This window comes from Sciurus carolinensis, chromosome 8 (genome assembly GCF_902686445.1).
Source record: "Sciurus carolinensis chromosome 8, mSciCar1.2, whole genome shotgun sequence".
NCBI lineage: Eukaryota > Metazoa > Chordata > Mammalia > Rodentia > Sciuridae > Sciurus > Sciurus carolinensis.
The window spans coordinates 120,439,482-120,460,036 of NC_062220.1; the positions used below are offsets into that span (position 1 = coordinate 120,439,482).

A 20,555-nucleotide genomic window follows, 5' to 3' on the forward strand; every position below is an offset into this window, starting at 1 on the left:
CCTCAACATGTGTAGTCACCACTCTCTGAAGTAACAATGATAGGTGTGAGAGCAGAAATATCCAAACCGTCTTTGGAATGTGCTGCAATGTCTGAGCATACATCAAAACCTCCCCAAACAGCCCTAATTGCTAGAAAAATCGAACCTGTGTTTCTTTATGGAAAGTCTGCTCCCTTAAGCAGGAGGAGAGTGCAGGAGGCACCTATGAAGTGCAGCTATGGGGTCCAAAACCTGAGCTGACTCCTTCTGGTCAAATCATTGAGCACAAAAGGGGCAGATAAAGACTTCTGGCCTTAAACTGTAGTCATACTGTGGTGAAAGTTAGGGACAAGACAAAAATCCACTAGTAGTGCCCTACTATGATACAATCCCCAGGCCTCAAGGCCAGGAAGAAGTAAAAAGCTTAAGAATAAGTGCCAACAGGGGCTGGGGTTGTGGTTCAATGGTAGAATGCTTGCTTAGCATGTATGAGGCCCTGGGTTCAATTCTCAGCACCACATATAAGTAAATAAATAAAGGTCCGTCAACAACTAAAACATATATTTTAAAAATTAAGTGCCAACTAATGTAGAACACAAATTACCACTGACTGTGAGCAAAACAACTGCACCCAAATAAAATGAGTAGAAAACAATCAGAAATAATAATCCAGTACATGGTTGGATTCAAAATAAACAGGCAAAAGTCAATAGGGTTCCTATAAACCAGCAATGTACAGTTAGGAAGTATAATGCCCAACAAAAGTTCCTTCTCAAAATAGCAACCCCAAATTCTGAGTTCTAGCAATCAACTCAACAACAACAAAATTATACTGAGGGACAAAAAAAAGCAACTTGCCTAAATTAGGAGACAACCCTCATACACTTATGGTGGAGGGTTCCAAATTCAACCCCCAACTCCAGAGAAGTCAAAGGAAGTAAGTTAAACACAAAACATAAAAGATGAACATTGCTAGAAGAAAACAAGGTAAAATACATTTTTTATCTCTAGTGGTATATCTCTTGCCTTTCCTCAAAACTGCCTGCCTTGGGCTGGGGTTGGGGTTCAGTGGTAGAGCACTTGCCTTCCATGTGTGGGGCTCTGGGTTTAATCCTCAGCACCACATAAATAAAATAAATAAAACACAAGTATTGTGTCACATACAACTAAAAATTAAATACAGGAAAACAAAAAAATAAAAAACTGCCTGCCTCTTGTCTAGTGCCAGGCACCCTGTAGGAATTCAAGCCATGTATGTGAAACAAATAGATGAGTATTTTTTTTTCCTGCCTGGGAAAGCCTGATTAAGCAAAATAAACAAAACCCATAATGAACAAAATCACAAACATTTGAGAACGTCAAATGATTTGGCCACATAAAAATTCAAACTTTATATGTTTCTACATATAAAGCTTTTATATGTAGAAACAAACAAAAAACAAAAGCACAATTTACAAGCAAACAACACACTGGCAAAAAATATTTGCAAGATATAATGGAAAAAAAATCAATATCAGATAGATAGATTAGATACATAGATAGATAAGCACTCCAGGGTTAGGAGTGTAGCTCAGTGATAGAGCCCTTGCCTAGCATGTGGGTTCAATCCCCAATACTGTAAAAAAAACAACCAAACAAAAAAGTACTCCAATTGATAAGAAAACACTCTCTCAATAGGAAATAGCAATGATCAGAAATCTCTTACTCACAAAAATCAGGAGCTTCCACAGCATGTGGCACAGTCCTAAGGTACAGCCCTTAATACTATTCAGTGTCCATTTAAACACTGACTCCCCCCATCAATGGAGCTTCCTGCCACATTCAGTAGGTGATTACAATGACCACAGTAGTAAGACATGTGAACACTGGGGACATCCTACAGAGACAGAGACAGGGCTGACCTCTTCCCCCCAAAGCCATTCTGGGGTAACACCCCACTGTCCCTCCCACACACTGCCATGCTGAGTCACCCAAAAGTCTGCTATTATAACCTAGGTCAGATACATCTCATCTCCTGATCTCAGCTTGGTCCTGCCTGATCTCCTTAGCCAGGGTCTGGAGCCTGCCTCCCCATCCCCTGTTCTCCCTCCCAAAACCAACTCTTTCCTCCCAAATCCAGTGCTGTGGTGCTTGACTGTTGCCCACAGTTGTGTTCTCTTTCTAAACTAAGAGGTAAGAACCCAATAACATAACATATACAATGTGATTAGTGGTATAAACCATAAAGGACCAGGATTCCAGACCAGTCAATGCTGCCAAATACATTACTATTGCCCATGTTTGTCTCTCTGTCTAGTTAGGCACAGAGGTTGGTGGCAATGATGACAGGGGCACCTTCATAGTACTTGCTATGTGCCAGGCCCTGTTCTAACACAGGTTGACTTGCATAATCCTCACAGCAGGCGTGAGGTAAGAAAACTGGCCACCCTCACCTGAGTGTTGAGGAACTGAGGCTCAGAAAGTTGAGTAATTAACTCTCCAGGGTCTAGCAATTGCTGGTTCCCTAATAGGTTCCATAATGGTTTACTTCCTAAAGAACAGAGGCAGGAAGGGAGCCCAGAGGGCATGTGCAGCTTCAAACAAGATGTTGGTATTCTTTTTCTTCAACTATACAGTTGTACATGGATCTTTATTTTATCTTGAATCTTTACACTGTACAGGTATTTTATCAATTTTATATCTACTCATTAGTTAAAAAGCAACAAAAGCAGAGATGATGAACAAATGAATGGATGGAAGGATGACATCCTGACACTTCTTTCCTCCTCTGCCATGCAAAAAGTTCAGAGTCAAGTTTGGGGTTCACCTTAAGCCATAAAGAACTCTAAAACCTGCATTGCTAGATTCTAATGTTTCCCTCAGTCTTTTTTTTTTTTTTTTTTTTGGGTGCTGGGGATCGAACCCAGGGCCTTGTGCTTACAAGGCAAGCACTCTACCAACTGAGTATCTTCCCAGCCCCTCCCTCAGTCTTGAACAAATCTTCTGACTAACATATTCATAAAGCCAGGTTTGATGGTTTTGACTCCCACTTTTCTAAGTATGTGTTCTCAAGGTCCACCTCAGAGCCTCCAGAGAATAAACACATATACAAGCAAAGGTGAGGGACACAGACAGGGAGCACAAACCTGTAGCAGAAGCAACTGGGCTGGCCTCTCAGGAATGGAAGTCATAAATTCTAGGTGTTTGGCCCGGTCAAACCCACTGGTGCACAGAGTGGGGCGGAGCAGATGTACAACAGCCTTGTAGTCACCTGCCTCATAAAGTCGCTGAATCTCCTCCAGGGACTGGCACCGTTCCAGTGACTTCAGGTTCTTATCAATCTGAAAAAGGTCCAGAGATGCTGTTTGATGGCAAACCCTTCAAGACCTCCAAGAATCTGTCAGTGTTTGCATTTATCCCATCAGATGAGAAGGATAAAATTAGACATTGACCCCTACTCCCAAACTCCAGGCCAAAAAATATTAGACTTTCACTTAATATATCAGTGTTCACATAAATATATGCATTTTTTAAAGTATTTATATTAAGGTCAAGTCATTCAGTTCTTTAATAAATAAATACACCCAATCCACAAAATCACCAAAGAAGCAGAGGGGTTCCAGAACAGCATCTACCATAATAGTCAAGATAGCCTTGTGGCCAGGCACAGTGGTGCATGCCTGTAATTCCAGCAGCCTGGGAGGCGGAGGCAGGAGGATTGTGAGTTCAAAGCCAGCCTCAGCCCCTTAGTGAGGCCCTAAGCAACTCAGCAAGACCCTACCTCTAAATAAAAAAGGGTCTGGGGATGTGGCTCAGTGGTTAAACACCCCTGGGTTCAATCCCTGGTACCAAAAAAAAAAGAGCCTTGGGGTCACATTTCAGCAAACCAGACTTTCAGAACCACAGTGTCAGACTATAGACCTAGAGAGATTAGGCACTCATAAGTGATCCACAGAACCTTTTCCTCATAGGGCCTGAGGCAGTTTCAGCACATAGGCAGGAGGGCACTGTACCTGGACTTGCCCTGAAATAAACCTTGAGTCTACAGGTTACTTTCAGACAAGGTGGACACATCACAGATGTGGAACTACAACAGGACTAAGGTTGCATAAAGAGAAGAATGCCATCTAAATGAAATCTAGCATGTGTGCCAGGCACCGCTATTCCACCCTCACGGCCAGATCAATACTGGTCTTCATCAGCTAACATTTCCCTCTAGTTCTGCTAGAATTGCCACCATACATAGTCAGGGGAGATGAACAATAACCACTTCTAAATTATGCTAGCAGAAACTTCTATATCTGCCACTGGACAAGCTTTTCATGTGTGGAGTGTGACATCAGGGGAGCCTTTGGAACCCTTTTGTGCCAGAGCTACCTCTCTTGGGGCTCTCCTGACCCCTCTTCAGGAACCCTGCTTAGGATGCAGGTGGTTCTTTTCCTCCTCAGGGACAAGTCAGGCCTGGTCTAACTGGGCCGACTCAGAATAAGTTTTTGACCAAGAAAACACCATTAAAAACTCCTACTCACCTCCTCCAGGGAAACGATGGAGTCATTGTGGAGGTTGGGCAGTCGGATGACAATGTCTCTTTGCTCAGTCCCTGCCTTTGCTTGGATGGCAATGGAACTCTGGAGCATTTCTGTGCAGATGTCATAATTCTCCAGAGCCTGCTCCATGTCTCCCTAGTCAGAAGGAAAATAAAATCAAGAAACAGGGGCAAAAGGCATGGAAATGTCTGTGCTGTGCCAGGTTCTTTACATTCCTAATCTCAATGGATGATGGGTACCCTGAGGGCAGGGTGTTAATCCAATTACTACTCTACTCCCATAAAAGGGTCTGGCACACATTTGGGGCTCAACAAATACTTGCTAAATGAGTGAAAGAACAAATGATCCATAGCACAACTCTAAGAGGGGAAGTATCAGTAAAGCCCACATTGCAAGTGAGGACACTGATAACACTTAAGCAAGGCTAGGTATCTGGCAGAGCCAGGATTAGAACCTAGGGCTGCCCTAATTAGGGAAATGACAATCTTCACGTTAAACAATGTTATTTCCCTCAAAATGAACTACTGCTGCTGTGACCCTAGTAATCTTTGGCTTGTTCTACCATGGTGCACCATGTACCACCCAGTACTGGGTACTAGGTAACAGCCAACCCACCCTGGCCTTCTCAGAACTCTCACAAAATAGGTGGATAGTTCCCTTCTAGAAAGCACTGTTTCTATTCATGTACTTGCTCAAGCTTTGTCAGGAAAACATAAGGGTCAACACCAAGGCAATCTTGAGTAGGGTTCAATGAGGCATAGGAGTGCCCTTCCAGAGTTCTGTGGTTCTGCTGAAGTACTTTACAGACTAGAGGCCATGCTTGGATTTTAGACAAGCTGAAAATTTCCAACCATGTCCCATTTCTTCATGTCAAACCCAGTGCCTAGGTAGGTACTATGCATACATACATACACTCGCATGGCAGCTGACCAGAGAACCAACCTGCAGTGCCAAGAAACGAGCCTTCAGCCAGTAAACACGGACCACAAACTCCAACCATTCATCTTCAAACAGGTCACGCTGGGATGAGGCAAATGACAACTGTAGGAGGTCACCCAGGCAGTGGGTTCCTGGGAAGTCAGGCCCAAATCTGCCATTCACCATACCAGCAGGGCAGTTACGAGGAGACACTGAAATCATCAGGCCAGAAAGTCACATTCATATGCAGTATGAGAATGCCCTTCTGTTCCCCAGAGGTCATCCTCAGCCTTCACCACATCTGCTCTCAATCTCTATGGGTGCTCTGAGTTTCTCTGCATTTTACCAGGTGGAAGTTTGCTTATTTATTTATGTATTTCTGTGGTAATGGGGACTGAACCCTGGGCCTTACACATTCTGATCAAGTGCTCTACCACTGAGCTACATCCCCAAATTTTTGAATTTTGAGAAAGAATCTTGCTAAGTTGTCCAGGCTGGCCTCAAATTTGTAAGCCTCCTGCCTCATCCTGTAAAGTAGCTGGAATTATATGCATGCACCCTTTGCCCAGTTCAATTGGCAATTTAAAAGTCAGAATGATCCATATCACTTGGGAAAATTATTGGGGAAACATACAGCACTGAGAAGTCACTTCAAAACTGAGACCCTGCTTCATTTAATCCCAAGTAACAGCTAAGGCAGACAGATGGCTCCCTCTCAGAGCTCAGCTGCTGCTAACTACTCCTTGAAGTCAGGGAGATTTCTCTGGGATCCTGGAACTTGTCTGGGACCTTGACAAGCCAATCCAGAAAATGTGCCCACTGTGAATGTAAGTATGAATTTCATGACTCAGTCCTCCACTTCGGCTTCCTCCAGCCAGATGAGAGTTCAGAAAATCACCCTATGACACAACATAGATATCTCCTACCTGCAGAGCTTCTGCCTTTAGTCAATAGCCACTGGTCCAGTTGGAGCTCCATGCAGGAAAGAGACATTAGCATCATATCCTGCAAGAAAGGCACAGAAAAGTCAGGAACAAAGTCTCAAAGATTCACCTAAGTATGGGGGTAGGGAGGAAACTAAACTAAAATTTACCTTGGGTAAAAACAATTTTTCTTCATACTTTCTATTTCCTAAGTGATAATTAGTGGTTACTTGCTAGGACATAAAAAAGGCACATGAATCCACATTGGGGTAAGACTTGGGAATGACAAAAGACCAGTGATCAGAGTCCTGAGGGACCATTCAGCAGAAGAGGCAGCCATGTCACCTGCCACATGTCAGGCCAGACATTGCATCCACTCAAGTCTTAAAAGTTCCCTGGGAGGTCAATGCATCATTCCCAGGGCACTAAGGGAAGTTGAAACTCAGTGACAAGGAGGCACCTGCCAGCAGGCACAGCTGAGAAATAATTAACTTGGTTAGCCTGGGGACCAAAGCCTTGGCTCTTGCTGCTCCACACTATTCCCAGCAGAAGTAAGGCCTGGTGCACAAAAGCTACCAGGAGAGAGTCCCTGAGGTGTCACAGTGGGGTTTGCCCAGCAAGGAAGTGCTGACCCACCTGCTCCTCCAACTTGATCCTCAACCAGAAAGATCACATGGGCAGGCCCTAATAGCTCCCCATGCTCCCACACTGATAACTGATAACTAATTGGAGAAGGAGGCCCAAGTATCCTGTGTTCCCTTGAGTTCTGGGAGGCAACTAGTGGAGGAGCCTGGGGTGCAGAGTGCAGTTAGCAGACAAGGCTGAACAAGGCTCAGTGCTGGAGGCTCCACCACTTCCCTAAGATCCCTATTTAGCCTCTGTACTTCTGTTTTTCCACCAGTTAAAAAAAATTAGCTAGTCCTTCACATCTTGAACAAATGCTTGTGTGTTCAAGGTCCTCCAGCCTCACCCAGTTAACCCACTTGTCTCAGTAAATGACACGAAAAGCCCTCACTATGACTCACATTCTCTCATATCTATGCTCAATTTATCCTGTCAGTTCTACCTTCAAAATACCAATTCCACTGCCACCACTGGTATCAGTCACCAACACTACTCAACATGCAACAGTCTCCCACTGGCTCCCTGAACCCACTCTTACCTCAGTTTATCCTCTACTTAGTCACTAGGGCCTTTCTGGACACAAACCATGTTGGTCCTGTGACTTCCTACTTCAAACTTCTGAGTGGCCTAGGCTTCCGACCCACAAGTAGATGCAACAAGTGGGCTAATCATATCAGCACTGTACCCATAGAAGATCCCTGTCTCTGTCCCCTGGTCCCACCCTGATGTTGGCCCTAGAGAGGCCCCTGACCTTGATGTGCTTGTTGCTGCAGTCTCTCAGCAGTGGGTTGGGCAGGCTGGTGCTGTGCCTCCTCCAGCTGTGGTAGACGCTGAGCACAACCTCTGCCAGACCTGGTGGCCATCTCAGCAGGAACTTGTGGCCCATGCCCTTTAGGTAGCGCATCATCAACTCCAGAATGCCCCCATTGGTCAGGTTCTCCAGCAGGAACTCATGTACATCCTGCTTCTCTACCCAGGGAAAGAGAACAACCTGATCTGGATGAAGGGGACCTCTACATTCAGTCTCCTATTCTCTTTAAAAGAGGAGTACCTGTGCCCTCCCTCCACTCCTCAATTCAGGTAAACATGGTATCAAGTTACAGTGCTGAGGTCAGGCTGCTGGGGTTCAGTGGCTGGCTCCAGCCCACATCATTATGAGTAAGCCTCTCATAATCACCATGTCTAAGGTGGGCATCAAAAGGGCTGACTTCCAGCCAGGTGTGGTGGCCCATGCCTGTAATCCCAGCGGCTCGAGAGGCTGAGGCAGGAAGATTGCAAGTTCAAAGCCAGTCTCAGCAAAAGCAAGGTGCTAAGTAACTCAGTGAGACCCTGTCTCTAAATAAAATACAAAATAGGGCTGGGGATGTGGCTCAGTGGCTGAGTGCCCCTGAGTTCAATTCCCATGCCCTGACCCCCCAAAAAAGGGCTGACTTCCGAGTGCTGCTCTGTATACTGAATGAGAACATGCACATACAATATTGCAGTGTCTGGCACATAATACACATTCAACAGTTGTGGTCATAAAGATTCAACTTGCAAATCCAAGCCTCTGAATTCAGCCTTCAGGGAGCACACAGTTTTCAGGGGGCACAGCAAGTATAAGCCTGGACATTTCAGTAGACCTACCAGTAGGCCACTTAGGCCCAAACAAATCTAGGCATCTCTTTGATCAAAGGTTAAAAAACATCCCAGAACCATTCTCCCAGAATAAAACATAGACAGGTTATAGGATAATGTGAAGAAGAATTTCCAACAGTGTTTGACCACATTGCTAATTCCTACCAGATTCCATGAACGTGGCTGAGTCAAAGGACAGTCGATGAGGTCCCATGCTTGAGAAGCTTTCCAGTTTGGTTTCTGATTGAACTTCATAGTTATTAAAGGGATCATCTTCCTCTTCGGGGTCCAGCTTTCTTAACCTGCATGGAATATGCCAAAGTCACAAAAGTCACACCACCCATTCTGACACAAGCATCTGAATTTTTCCGATTAAGAGACAGGGTGAAGTAGACTAAAATAGGTGGGCGGCAAGGTCCAGAGCCCAAGCCTCCAGGTGGTTCTACCTCTTTCCAACACTGTGAGCTGGTGTTTAGTCTCACTCATTCATATACTCCATCAACAGATGATTGCTTTATATCAGCCAAGTTCCAGGCATGGTACTAGGTGCCAGAATATAGCCTGCCTTCAGGAAATTTATCTTCTAATAGGAGAAACAGACAAAAAGCACAAACACAATTAACCTAGATAGAGATCATCCACAACAAAGTGCTTGGGACAGAGGTTCACAAGGGCCTAGCCTTAGAGAACAGAATCATTCAGGCTGACAATAGAAAAGGGCTAGCCATGCAAAGAAGCAGGTACAAAGCCACAGTCTGAATAACCACAGGCTACTATGACCTGGCGGGAGGGAGACATCCAGCAAACAAGGAAAAAGTGAGTGGGTGGGTGAGAACATGGGGGATACATCAGGCCCTTCTGAGCTTGGTTCTGGGCCTCACAAAGCTCTGGGCCTGGCTCAGTCTTGGGATTAGAGAGGCCTCTCCCAGCAGGAATCATTCTTTCAAACTGCTGCCAAGGACCACATTTTGGCCATCCTTGTGCCTTTACCTCAACCAGCACCTCTGCACCATAAACACTCAGGACACTTGTAAATGTCTTCACTCACTTATTGCACACTCCCAGGAAGTTCATTGAGCAAGCTACCATATCGTTGCCCGAAAATTCAAGGATGTGAACACTAAAACCTTATAGGAAACCAACAACTAAAAAAAAAGTAAAACTATTCCACATAAAGGGGGCTGGGGGGCAAGTTCTCAAGTAGAATAGCATGGGTAAAGGGGAAGGTGGGATCACTCTACCAAGAGGTACACAAATCCTGCAACTCTTCCAAGGAGAAATCTTTTGGTACCACACCTCAGGAGAAATTTATCAGAAGGTACTGTATCCTTGCCTTGGTCCACATTAACTGCACTAAGAACAACATTTACTTGAAGCATTTCACCTTCACCTCAGAAAGGTAACAAATTAGTAAAATTAGGAATCCTGCTGTAAAACAGGTTTGAAATTCTCCTAAAGCTTCTGGCGCCTCCTTCTGGACTTTGATGGAATTACCACTGAAATTGTCACAAGACAAAATGACAGTTGAAAAATCCTGGTCAGATGGCACACTGCACATAAAGGGTTACCTCCCAAACCCCACTCCAGAAACCATGAAGGAATAAGAAAGGCATGAACTTATAAAGATACAGGAGATATGAGAGGAAGCCCTAGGAGAAAAAAGATGTGCCAAACAGATGTTAGAAAAGGCAGAAAGATGGACCAGAGTCCATCTGAACTGCTTTTTCCACTCAGCTAAGTTAGAGAAAGGGAGTTATAATACCTACTGGCACTATAAACCCTGGAAGGTTCAGAAATAGAGGGCCCTGGAGCCTCTGGAGGTGAGAGGAAGAACAAAAAGCAGGACTGGTGAGAAATCTATATACAGAGCAGTGGGGCCCAGGTCCCTCCCAGCTCCGAAGAACCTGGTACCTTCTCCTCCCCTAGGCTTCTCTAAGTAACACTAAGAACCAGCAAAACCAGGGAACACCTTAAAAGCTTTTCTACCTTCTCAAAATACAAGGGAATACTGCTGAACCTGGAGAAAATCAAGCAGGCACCCACTCCCTGAAAGAAGCTCCTTTCAAATGGAGTTCAACAAGCATTCACATCTAAGTAAAGAACTGTGGCCCCGGGCTTCCAACAACAAGCAGATGTCTGTGGGTGCATGGGGACACATGTTATTATGGTTTGGACCTTAAATGTCCCCCCAAAACTCAGGTGTTGAAAGCTTGCTCCCCAGTTGATCGGGGTTATTGGGACTTGGTGGACACTTTAGGTATAGGACCCTAGTTGGATGAAGTAAGTCACTGAGGGCATGCCTTTGAAAGGGGTTTGGGGAACCCAACCTCTTCCTTTCTCCCTGCTTTCTGCACCATGAAGGGAACAGTTTTCTCTGTCACATTCTTGCAAGGCAATGTACTACCTCATCACAGGCCCAAAGACAAACAGTCCAAGCAACCATAGATTAAAACCTTTGAAATCATGAGCCAAGATAAATCTTTCCTCCTTTTAAGTTGATTTTTTAAAAATATATTTTTAGTTGTAAATGGATACAATACTTTATTTATTTTAAAGTGGAGGTGAGGATTGAACCCAGTGCTTCACACATGCTAGGCAAGAGCTCTACTGCTGAGTTACAACCTAGCCCCTAAGTTGATTTTCTTAGGTACTTTGTCACAGTGACAGAAAGTTGATTAACGAAAGTGTGTGTTGTCTTTAGCTCCCTGGAAGTACCTAGTCCTCAAAAGATGAACAAGTCAGAGCTTCTGCCTTAGGAAGCTCAGAGGCAGGAAGAGGCAAGAAAATCCAAGATCCTAGTCCAGTATGAAGTATACTATGGATATTTGCACAGATGTTAAGGGAAAACAAAGGAGGTGCCCAGAAGAGAGGATGACTCAATAAGAAATAATATTGAAGGTGTAAGTTGGCAGTTTTTTTATTTACTGTTTTGCTAATCAGAAAAATTGTGTACAATACCTGGATGGCAAGAACTTCACCAGAAGCTCCTGGAAGTCCACTTTCTCTTCTTTTTTACACTTGGTGTTTCGGACACGGGCAGATCTCCGCTTTGCTGTCTCTCCACTCTCTTCTGAAATCTTCTTTCGCTTTACCCCTTTCTTGGATTTATCTCCCCCAGAAACATCACCTTCACAAATAGTGCAAATTAAAACCTTATAAGATAGCAAAGGTGAAAAAAATGTGCCACACAGATGCATTAGTTCCCCTCTTAAAACTATCAGCATTGAACTCTTCTTTGACATTCAAGAAATCTTTTTCAACAACAGAGTCTTCAGTAAAATAAATGTAAACCCCTTAACTCTCACACCCCCTTCTTGAGTTGATGAGATGCACAAGCCAGGTCTTAGAGCATCCCTTCCCCTCTGGGGCCTTACTAAATGTGTGCTGGGAATAGGTGAAACGAGTGGTACTGACCCTATCCAGGACCCTCTGAGCACAGATGATATAAAAATACCAAAAGAACTGTGTGAATTATCTAGAGAACAGAGGAATGTCATATATGATTAAGAAAGAAAGTTAAAACAACCATGTATGTGTGCATTCAGAAATTTCTTTAACTACCATTCTTTTTTGCAGTGACAGAGAAATTAAGGAAAGTTGTGGGAGCTTTTGTCAAAAATTATTTAAAACTCCAAAGATAATAAAAATCAATAAAATAAGTGAGACACAGTCATGCCTGTGTATAACCCCAGCTATTCAGAGGCTGAGGCAGAAGGATCACAAGTTTAAAACCAGCCTCAGCAACTTAGCAAGACGCTGTCTCAAAAACAAAAACAAAACACTAAAAAAACACTAAAAAGGGTTGGGGATACAGCACAGTGGTAGAGTGTTCCTGGGTTCAATGCCCAGTATGGCAAAAACAAAAAATGGAAAAGACATTACAAAAATATACTACCACATGTGGTAATAATTTTACTGACTTTATTTTCTAAGGTCAAAGAACTCAGAATGCATGTGACAAGCAAGAGGGGACCTGACAGTGCCCATGACACAAAGTGTGACTCAGCAACTGGGGTGGGGGACAGGTTGCTGTCAATGAGCAAGGAACTCCATCCCAGGGCCCTACAACCTCCCTGCAGGAGCTTAAGTACTGAAGCACTGGCCCTGGGGGCAGGTTCATAAGCTCCTTCAAAGGGTTATGGGCTCTTACTTCCACTCAGGCCATGAGGATCAGCAAGTCTCATCTACCTAGAGAGGCTAGGGCACACCAGTGCTCTCATTCTTGCTGAGTTAGCACATAAGGTCTCTCTAGAAGTTGACTCCAAGAGGCCTGCTTACCCACAGTAGCGCCTGTATCCAGCAAGCTGGGACTGTGCAGTGGGAAGTTGGCTGTTGCCACAGAGGTATACGAGAGCACAGGCTCAACCACAGCTATCGCTGGGTTGGTATTGACAGGGCTTGGCTGGATCACACTGACAGGTGTCACCACCATGGAGGATGCTAGCAGCAGGCTGGGGTCCTGGTAGTCAGACAGGTCAATTCTCTTGCCAAGGCTGGGTCGTGGAGGCTCACAGGTGGTGAGGTGGTTGTACATAGCCAGCAAGCTTTCTCCCAGGCACTTCCACCTGCAAAGAAAGAGTCACCACACCTGGTTGGTACCTGTTACAAGGGTCAACTAGCCTACAGAAAGGCAGCAGTTATTTTTGGAACTATGACTTTCATGGGAGTGGAGGTAGGTAGATAATGTTTTGTCATTGCTGTAACTGACAAAATCTTCAGTGTAATACATCTGAAGTTGGGGTAGCTTGAGCCAGAGTAAATTCAGGGGTTGACACCTTCCGGCCCCTCATGCCAGCAGAAGTCCCTAATGTTCTTCTACTAAAGGGATGTCACTTTCCTGATTTTTAAGGAATAGCATTTAATGTCCCAATGGTCACCAGCTAATAACAAGAGTGCCAGAACTAGATCCAAATGTGTCTGAGCTAGGAAAGGAATTCCTGGACAATGCCTCTGAGGAAGGTGTATGTATGTGGGGAAGGGAGGTGCAGGGGATAGAACACTGATGCCAAGGTATGCTAAACTTAAAGGTTTAAGATTCAATGTCAGAATCTTTTAAAACAGAAATTGAATGCCAGAGTTCACAGGCTAAACTACCCCAATTTTAGTGGGCCATGAATACCAGTTTGCCCTTCCTGGAGTGGGAGGGCCTCTTACACATCATAGGGCTCACAAGGGTGACTCTCAGTTCCATCTTGCAGGACACCTCATTTGGCCCTGGAGGGAAAGCACAGACTTGACAGCCAGGGAACTCCACACCTAGAATCAACTGCAGATTTTCCAGTTTCCTTCTGGCACGTGCTTTAACTTCCTTTTCATCTCTGGGTAGGGCTTTCAGAAACATGGCAGGTGGCTGGGGTCAACAATGGTGAGAGCCAAGAGGGACTAAGACTGGACATTCTTGAGAGAGAACTGAGTTGCTTCTTAGTAGTCAATGAGTAGGTACACATCTCCAGCCTTCTGGCAATGGTGCTCCCAGCCTCTACCCATGACACTAGCTCAAGGTCAGACTTGGGGCTTCTTTCTCCTGTGCAAGGTGGTGTCCAACATGAGGATCCACCAGCCAACCCAGCATTCCTAGAGACAAAAGATAACCTACGTGAAGAACGGGATTGGCTGCACCAGTTTCAGGTCTGGCTCCTTCTCCCGCACAATCAGTGCTTGCCTCTTTTTCCGAAGTCCCAGGGCCTCATCTACGATGGCCTTTGTCTCAGCAGCACTCACAGACACATCATGAATTGACATGTCACTAAAAGCATGTAAAACAGGGAAAATTATAATGTTACAATTTGAGCCAAGGCTAAAATTTTATAGAGAGGGATAGATTTAAGTTAATATCCTTTAATCTGTATCCATTCTTCCCACATATAAAATAACCACTTGGGTCTGGCCTCAAATGGACAGCAATTAACATTCTTAATACCCCCATAACTGGAAATGACTAATACCCTTTGTTTCTTCCACAACTTACAACTGAGCAGAGAAAGTATTTTTGTATGAATTAATATTATTATAATGCCTGAAAAGTCACAGAAAATAAAGACATGCTCTCAAATATTTATAGAAAAACACAAAAGCATTTAACTATCCTATATGGCACAATCCAACAAAATGTCATTAGACAAACCAAGCTCACCAGTCAATGGTATCCCCAAAATACAATAAGGATAGGGCTCTCAGGTCTTAGATGCCTTCCCCAAATCATACTGTGCTTGAGGTGACCCAACAAAAACTGCCATCCTGTATAGACTGTCCTGATCCCAACAGGGTTACTCCACATAGCTACTCATATAGGGACTAAGGTCCCTCATGACAGATGTGAACACAGGCATAAGCTCATGGAGGACAGATTATAACAAAATGAAATACAACAAAATAAAAAACCTCACTAGCTCTAAATAGGTGAGTTCCAGGGGCCAAGGAATACAAAAGGTCAAGAGAAGCTGGCTCATCTGGAGGGTTGCGAGAGGTATAGCTAGCACATGGAAAGTGGCAGAAGCATCACCAGGAGTTGAAATGTGAAGGAGAAGCAACAGCAGGACAAGCAGAAAGGGGTGGGAAGATGGTGAGACAGGTTAGTGCACAGTGGGAACCAGAGTGAGAAGACAGGATGGTACACAACAGGGCCAAGACTGGAATCTACTAGGTACCCAAGGCAACTCTACCAAAAGAAGCTTGAGAGAAAGAGCAGGAGGTGAGTGCAAACCAGAGGACCAGGCTGCAACCTCTTGGATGATGCAGCTGGGCTCTGTCCTGGAGGCAAGGTAGAAACAGCACAAGATCCGAGACATGCTTGGGACACTGAACTTGGGCAGTACTGGAGACAGAACCTTGGTTTGGAGAAAGGAGGCAAGGTAGGAAGAAGTCTGTCACAAGCATCCAGAAGAGAACTATAAAACACTAAGAATTTTCAGGACAGTAGGAAAGGAGAGCAGCAAATATGCTTAACCTCGGCCTGAGGAGGCAGAGCCAAGATCAGGTATAGTTGAGAGATAAATGAGGCAGGGCAAGGTAGGTTCACTGGCCTCTATAGGAGATGAAGCCCTATTCAGGCTCCACCCAATTTGAGGTACACTCCTGTTATTTATCAGATGTACAGGGAGCGGTGCACCACATGGGATGAGACAGGACTTACCATTTGAGGAACATTCTGAGCGAGTCCTTCCGGAGACAAGGCTGCTCCTCGAAGATCTTCTCCTTGAGAACCAGCCCTTTGCTGTACCTGCAATCCTTCTCCAGTGCTTTGCAAATAAAGTACAGACATGCTGAAAGGGAAATAAATATTTCAGGACTTTTGAGACTACACTTAGAAACTCCAGTCTTACTAGTTAATAGAAGGAAAATGTTCCCACTCTGGAATCAAAGAAATGTTTGGTAATAACTGCAAGATAGCACTTTATCCAATTCAATTAGGAAAGATTTCTAAGATTATAATATTATATTATAATTATTATATTATTGATTATATTATTAATTATAATATAATTGATATATTAATATAATACATTATAATATTATAATATAGATGGGGCACTCCAACGTGAGCAGACCCAAACATTGCCAGCAGAGGATAAATCGTAGGACCTTGCTAGAGAAACTGGACACTGAAATCCCACTTCTAGGAATTGCTGCAGGAAAAAACCTGTGGGGCTTACAATGATCAGCTATTGGCCAAGTGGAAAATCTTCAAAAAAATCTGGTAACTACTCTGCCTCACCATGGGGACCTAGTTAAGTCCAGTTGATCCACACACTACATTGCCAAGCAGCCATTGTGCAAATGGTCAAGGAATGTGCTAAATGGCCAGAAAGAAGGCCACAATACAACATTGGGAAGAGGGAAGGGATAAAACAGGTCACATTTGTGACCATTTGTGACCATTTGCTTCCATTTGTAATATAAATAGACTTTTTTCTTTTAAATTTACTTACCTGTATTTTACAGTATTTCTTCTTTTTCTTTTAAAAACTGTTCTTAAAGTTATTGTCTACAATTTAAGATGTGTACTTCCTTCACATTAATATAGTAAAGAACCTTCTCAAGTCATTGATCTGGAAAGCCTATGCCAATTCTGGCTCCTCCAGGAGACAGTAATAGGCAAACTAATGCCTGGAGACAAATAGAATGACAGATTCATGAAGGAAAACTACAATGTGAGTTATAAAAATCTTTAGCACTTATAAGTGAGACTAGTCCCTGGCAAATCATACCACTGAGTTCCCAGCTACTCTGTGCTGCCAGAACTCACCAGTAAGCACTCAAGGAAATGGCATGATGCAACAAAGCACCAACAAAGCAGTCCTACTCTGCCTGGGCACTAGGGCTACCATCATGCCCTGCTATGCTTCTCAATTTGAATGTGGTTAGGCTGCAAATCACTCCTATTAAGAATAACCAGAAAAAGAAAATCTGGAACAAAAGAGGGAGAAAAGTAAGCAGAAGTGATCTGGGCATGAAGGCCTTGGGAGAGAAGGAAACAATATGCTTCAGGTATACCAAATCGGGGGTTAGGAGGGCCTGCTCATGACATTTGGCAGGGGTCATGCCTTTGAAGGCATATAAAGGCCCTGCACCCAGTAGGCAGGGAAAGGTCTGTACATTCCCCCCTGTGGTCCAGCATGTTGCATACAGAATTACTTGATGGATGGTCCAAAGATACTTATCTCAGGCAAACAAGGAACATGGTTCCTTTGGGACCACAGTGGGAACTGAAGGGTAGCCACCAGCGACTTCCAGAGAGAAAACCAGGGAGGCACTGAGAATCTGGATGATGCTGATTCTTAGAAGGGACATTAGCTGCAGTAAGCCAAGCTTGCTATCTGTACTATGTTTACCATCCTACAGAGTAAATGCCTGAGAAATCTCAAGGAAACAAGAGAAGGCCAATAGGCCTTAACCCAACACCCCTGCCTTCTTATCTCATTAAGCATGAATTCAACACATTGCTTTTACTTTTTGGATTAAATGAATGGAAAATTTATCAGGAAAATTTATCATTTACACTTTATGTGTAAATTTGTATGAACCACAAGATGTCCAGATTTTGGTCAAACAATATTTTGTGTGTTTCTGTGAGGGTATTTTTGAGTGAAATTAAATTTTAAATCAATGGATGGAGTAAAATAGATTGCACTCCCAAATGTGGGTGGGCCTCATCTAATTGGTTGAAGGCCTTAAAAGAACAAAAAGGCTGACCTTTGCAAGAGAGAATTTTTCCTGTGTTCCTATCTTCAAACTTGGACATTGACTTTTTCTTGTCTTCTCAATGGACCAAAACATTAGCTCTTCCTGGGCCTGCCAGCCTAAAGACTGGAACTACACCATCAATTCTCTGGGGTCCTAGACCTTTGGACTTGTTCTCCTAGGTCTCTGGCTCACCATTTCATCCTATAGATCTTGGAACTTGTCAGCTTCCGTAAGTACATGAGCCAATTCCTTATAATAAATCCTTTTCTATATATGTATATATATCCAATTGGCTCTATTTCTCTGGAGAACCTGTGTACAGGCTCCCAACTCTCTTTGTCCCACAAGGACTTTACTGTGCATAACTTCTACCATGAATGTAGGGTGCAAAAACTAAACCAGTTGACATAGGACAGGAAGGCTGAAAAATCAAAGATGGTACCCAACCTGTGGGAAGAACCCCAAAAAGAAACTAAAAACCTCTGAAAGACAAAACTGCTAGAGTCAAATGTTAAGCTATAGAATTATCATACACTGTTGGAGGTAAAAATTGGGGGAAACCAGAACAAGAGCATATGTCTACTGAAAGATGTATTTAAGAATGTTTACAACAGCATTATGCCTAAGAGCCCAAAGCTAAAAAAAACCTCAAATGTTTATGAACAGAATGGTTAAATTGTGCAGATGCATGTAACAGATCACACTGAGAAATGAGAAAGACCTACTGGCTGCTGTCCCCTACCTGGGCATACTCACAGACAGGATGACAAGTTGAGAAAGCCAGGATGAGAAGAGTATACTGCTGACTCTACCTCAAAGAAGTTCAACTATTGGCAAAGTTAATCTCTGGTGACAAAAAGAGAGAATAAAGTTGCCTTATGGGATGGTAATAAGTGGAAAGGACCTAAGTAGCTTGCCTTCTGGGGTGCAGCAAATGTTTCATATATTGATGTATTTTCACACATACAAATTGATGGGCCTCATTGTGTACTTTATTGTGTGTGTTGCCTCAATTAAAAAGATTTTAAAAATCATTCTGGAGAACAAGAACTAGAGGTAGGAAGAGTGAGCAAGGCCTTGTGCTTCTCAACGTACTCCCTTCTGCTGCTATTGGATTCTGAAAAAGGAAGGAGAAAAAAGACTTCCCAACTTCCAGAACTGTGGGAGATAAATGTTTATTGTCTAAGACCCTGAATCTATCATTTTGTTATAATAGTTTGAACTAAGAAACAGGCACCAAGGAATGGGGTGTTATTATAACAAATACCTACAAATGTGCAAGCAGCATTAAAACTATGTAATGGGTAGAGAATTGAAGAGTTCTGAGGTACATGTCAGAAAAAGTCATATTACCAAGAAGGAATTGTTAAAGGTGATTCTGGTAAGGGTTCAAAGAAAAACTGGCCAATAGCTGTTGAGAAAGTGTTCATATTCTTATAATAAATAATTACATCTAGAATGTCAGTAGAAATATGAATATGAGGTCTCAGGCAGAAATGAAGAACATGTTACTGGAAAACAGAGAAAAAGTGATCCATGTCACAAAGATATAAAGCACTTAGTTGAATTGTTCTAGTGTTTTATGGAAGGGAGAATTAGTGAGCAATGAAATTGGACATTTAGTTAAGTATATTCCTAAGTAGTGTTAAAGGTACATCACAGTTCTTCTCGACTGATCATAGTCAACCCTCCAAATCCACAGGTTTGGTTGGCAGATTCAACCAACCACATACCAAAAATATTTGAAAAGAAATTGTGTCTGACTTTTGTCTTATTATTATTTCCTAAACAATACCATATAACAACTATTCATTTACATTGTATTAGGTATTAGAAGCAATCTAGAGATGATTTAAAGTATACAGGAGAATGTGCATAGTTACAAGCAATACTATGCCATTTTTGTATAAGGGATTTGAGCACCCACAGATTCTTTTATCTGGGAGGGTACTAAAACCAATCACCCATAGACACCAAAGGACAACTGTATAGTAAAATACAAGAAGACAGAAATGAATCTAATACCTAATACAATGAATTAAAAAGGGAATTATTAAGTAAAAAGGAATAAGGACTTAAAGATTTGGAATATTCTCAGCCTATCTATATTGCAAAAATTGAAAAAGCTTGTTCTGAAGAGAATACCTGTGTGTGGCTGATCAACCATTTGATAACAAAATTTATGTGAGTATGAATCACAAACTTAATCACTTATCTCAGCAGAAAGTAGGAACAGATATGGAATTATACCAGCAGAAACACCACCAGTTAAGAATAAAGTGAACAGAAAAAAACAGGAGGGAATGAAGAAAGGCTATGAATGTGTACTTAAAAAAAATAAGAAAAAAAAAAAAAAAAAAGGAAAGGGGCTGGGGACATGACTCAGTAGTAGAGTGCTGGCCTGGCATGTATGTGGCCTGGGTCTGATCCCCAGCACTGCAAAAATATAGATAGATACATGAATGAATGAATGAATGAATGAATGAATGAATACAAAAATATATAAATAAATGGAAGAAGGATCCTGAATATAATTTCAAGGTCACTAGGCTGCCACTCCTGCTGTAGGAGGCAGGGCTTATTCCTTAAAGGGTGGGTTATCTCTCCACTGGGCCAGGATATCCAGTGAGCCTTATGACCTAATGAAATTTGCCTTGGTATGTTTTGGACCCATCACCTCCTTTCCTATCTCTCCCTTTTGGAAGGAAACATCTAGTTTATGTCTGTCCCATCATTATATTTTGGAAGCACATAACTTAGTCTTGCTTAACAGGTTCACAACTGA

General features: G+C 43.0%; 1 protein-coding gene across 5 annotated transcripts in view; it reads right to left on the reverse strand.

The window, feature by feature from the left end:
- Positions 1–20,555, reverse strand: part of Cabin1 (calcineurin binding protein 1) — a 138,359-nt gene that overhangs the window by 95,833 nt on the left and 21,971 nt on the right. For all 5 annotated transcript variants that reach the window (XM_047561620.1, XM_047561621.1, XM_047561618.1 and 2 more), the window contains 10 exons: positions 15,720–15,849; positions 14,184–14,333; positions 12,866–13,152; positions 11,546–11,714; positions 8,753–8,889; positions 7,722–7,939; positions 6,350–6,428; positions 5,448–5,635; positions 4,488–4,640; positions 3,105–3,299 (listed from right to left, as the gene is read on the reverse strand). In XM_047561620.1, the coding sequence (XP_047417576.1) occupies positions 3,105–3,299; positions 4,488–4,640; positions 5,448–5,635; positions 6,350–6,428; positions 7,722–7,939; positions 8,753–8,889; positions 11,546–11,714; positions 12,866–13,152; positions 14,184–14,333; positions 15,720–15,849 (1,706 nt within the window). The remainder of the gene's footprint in view (positions 1–3,104; positions 3,300–4,487; positions 4,641–5,447; positions 5,636–6,349; positions 6,429–7,721; positions 7,940–8,752; positions 8,890–11,545; positions 11,715–12,865; positions 13,153–14,183; positions 14,334–15,719; positions 15,850–20,555) is intronic.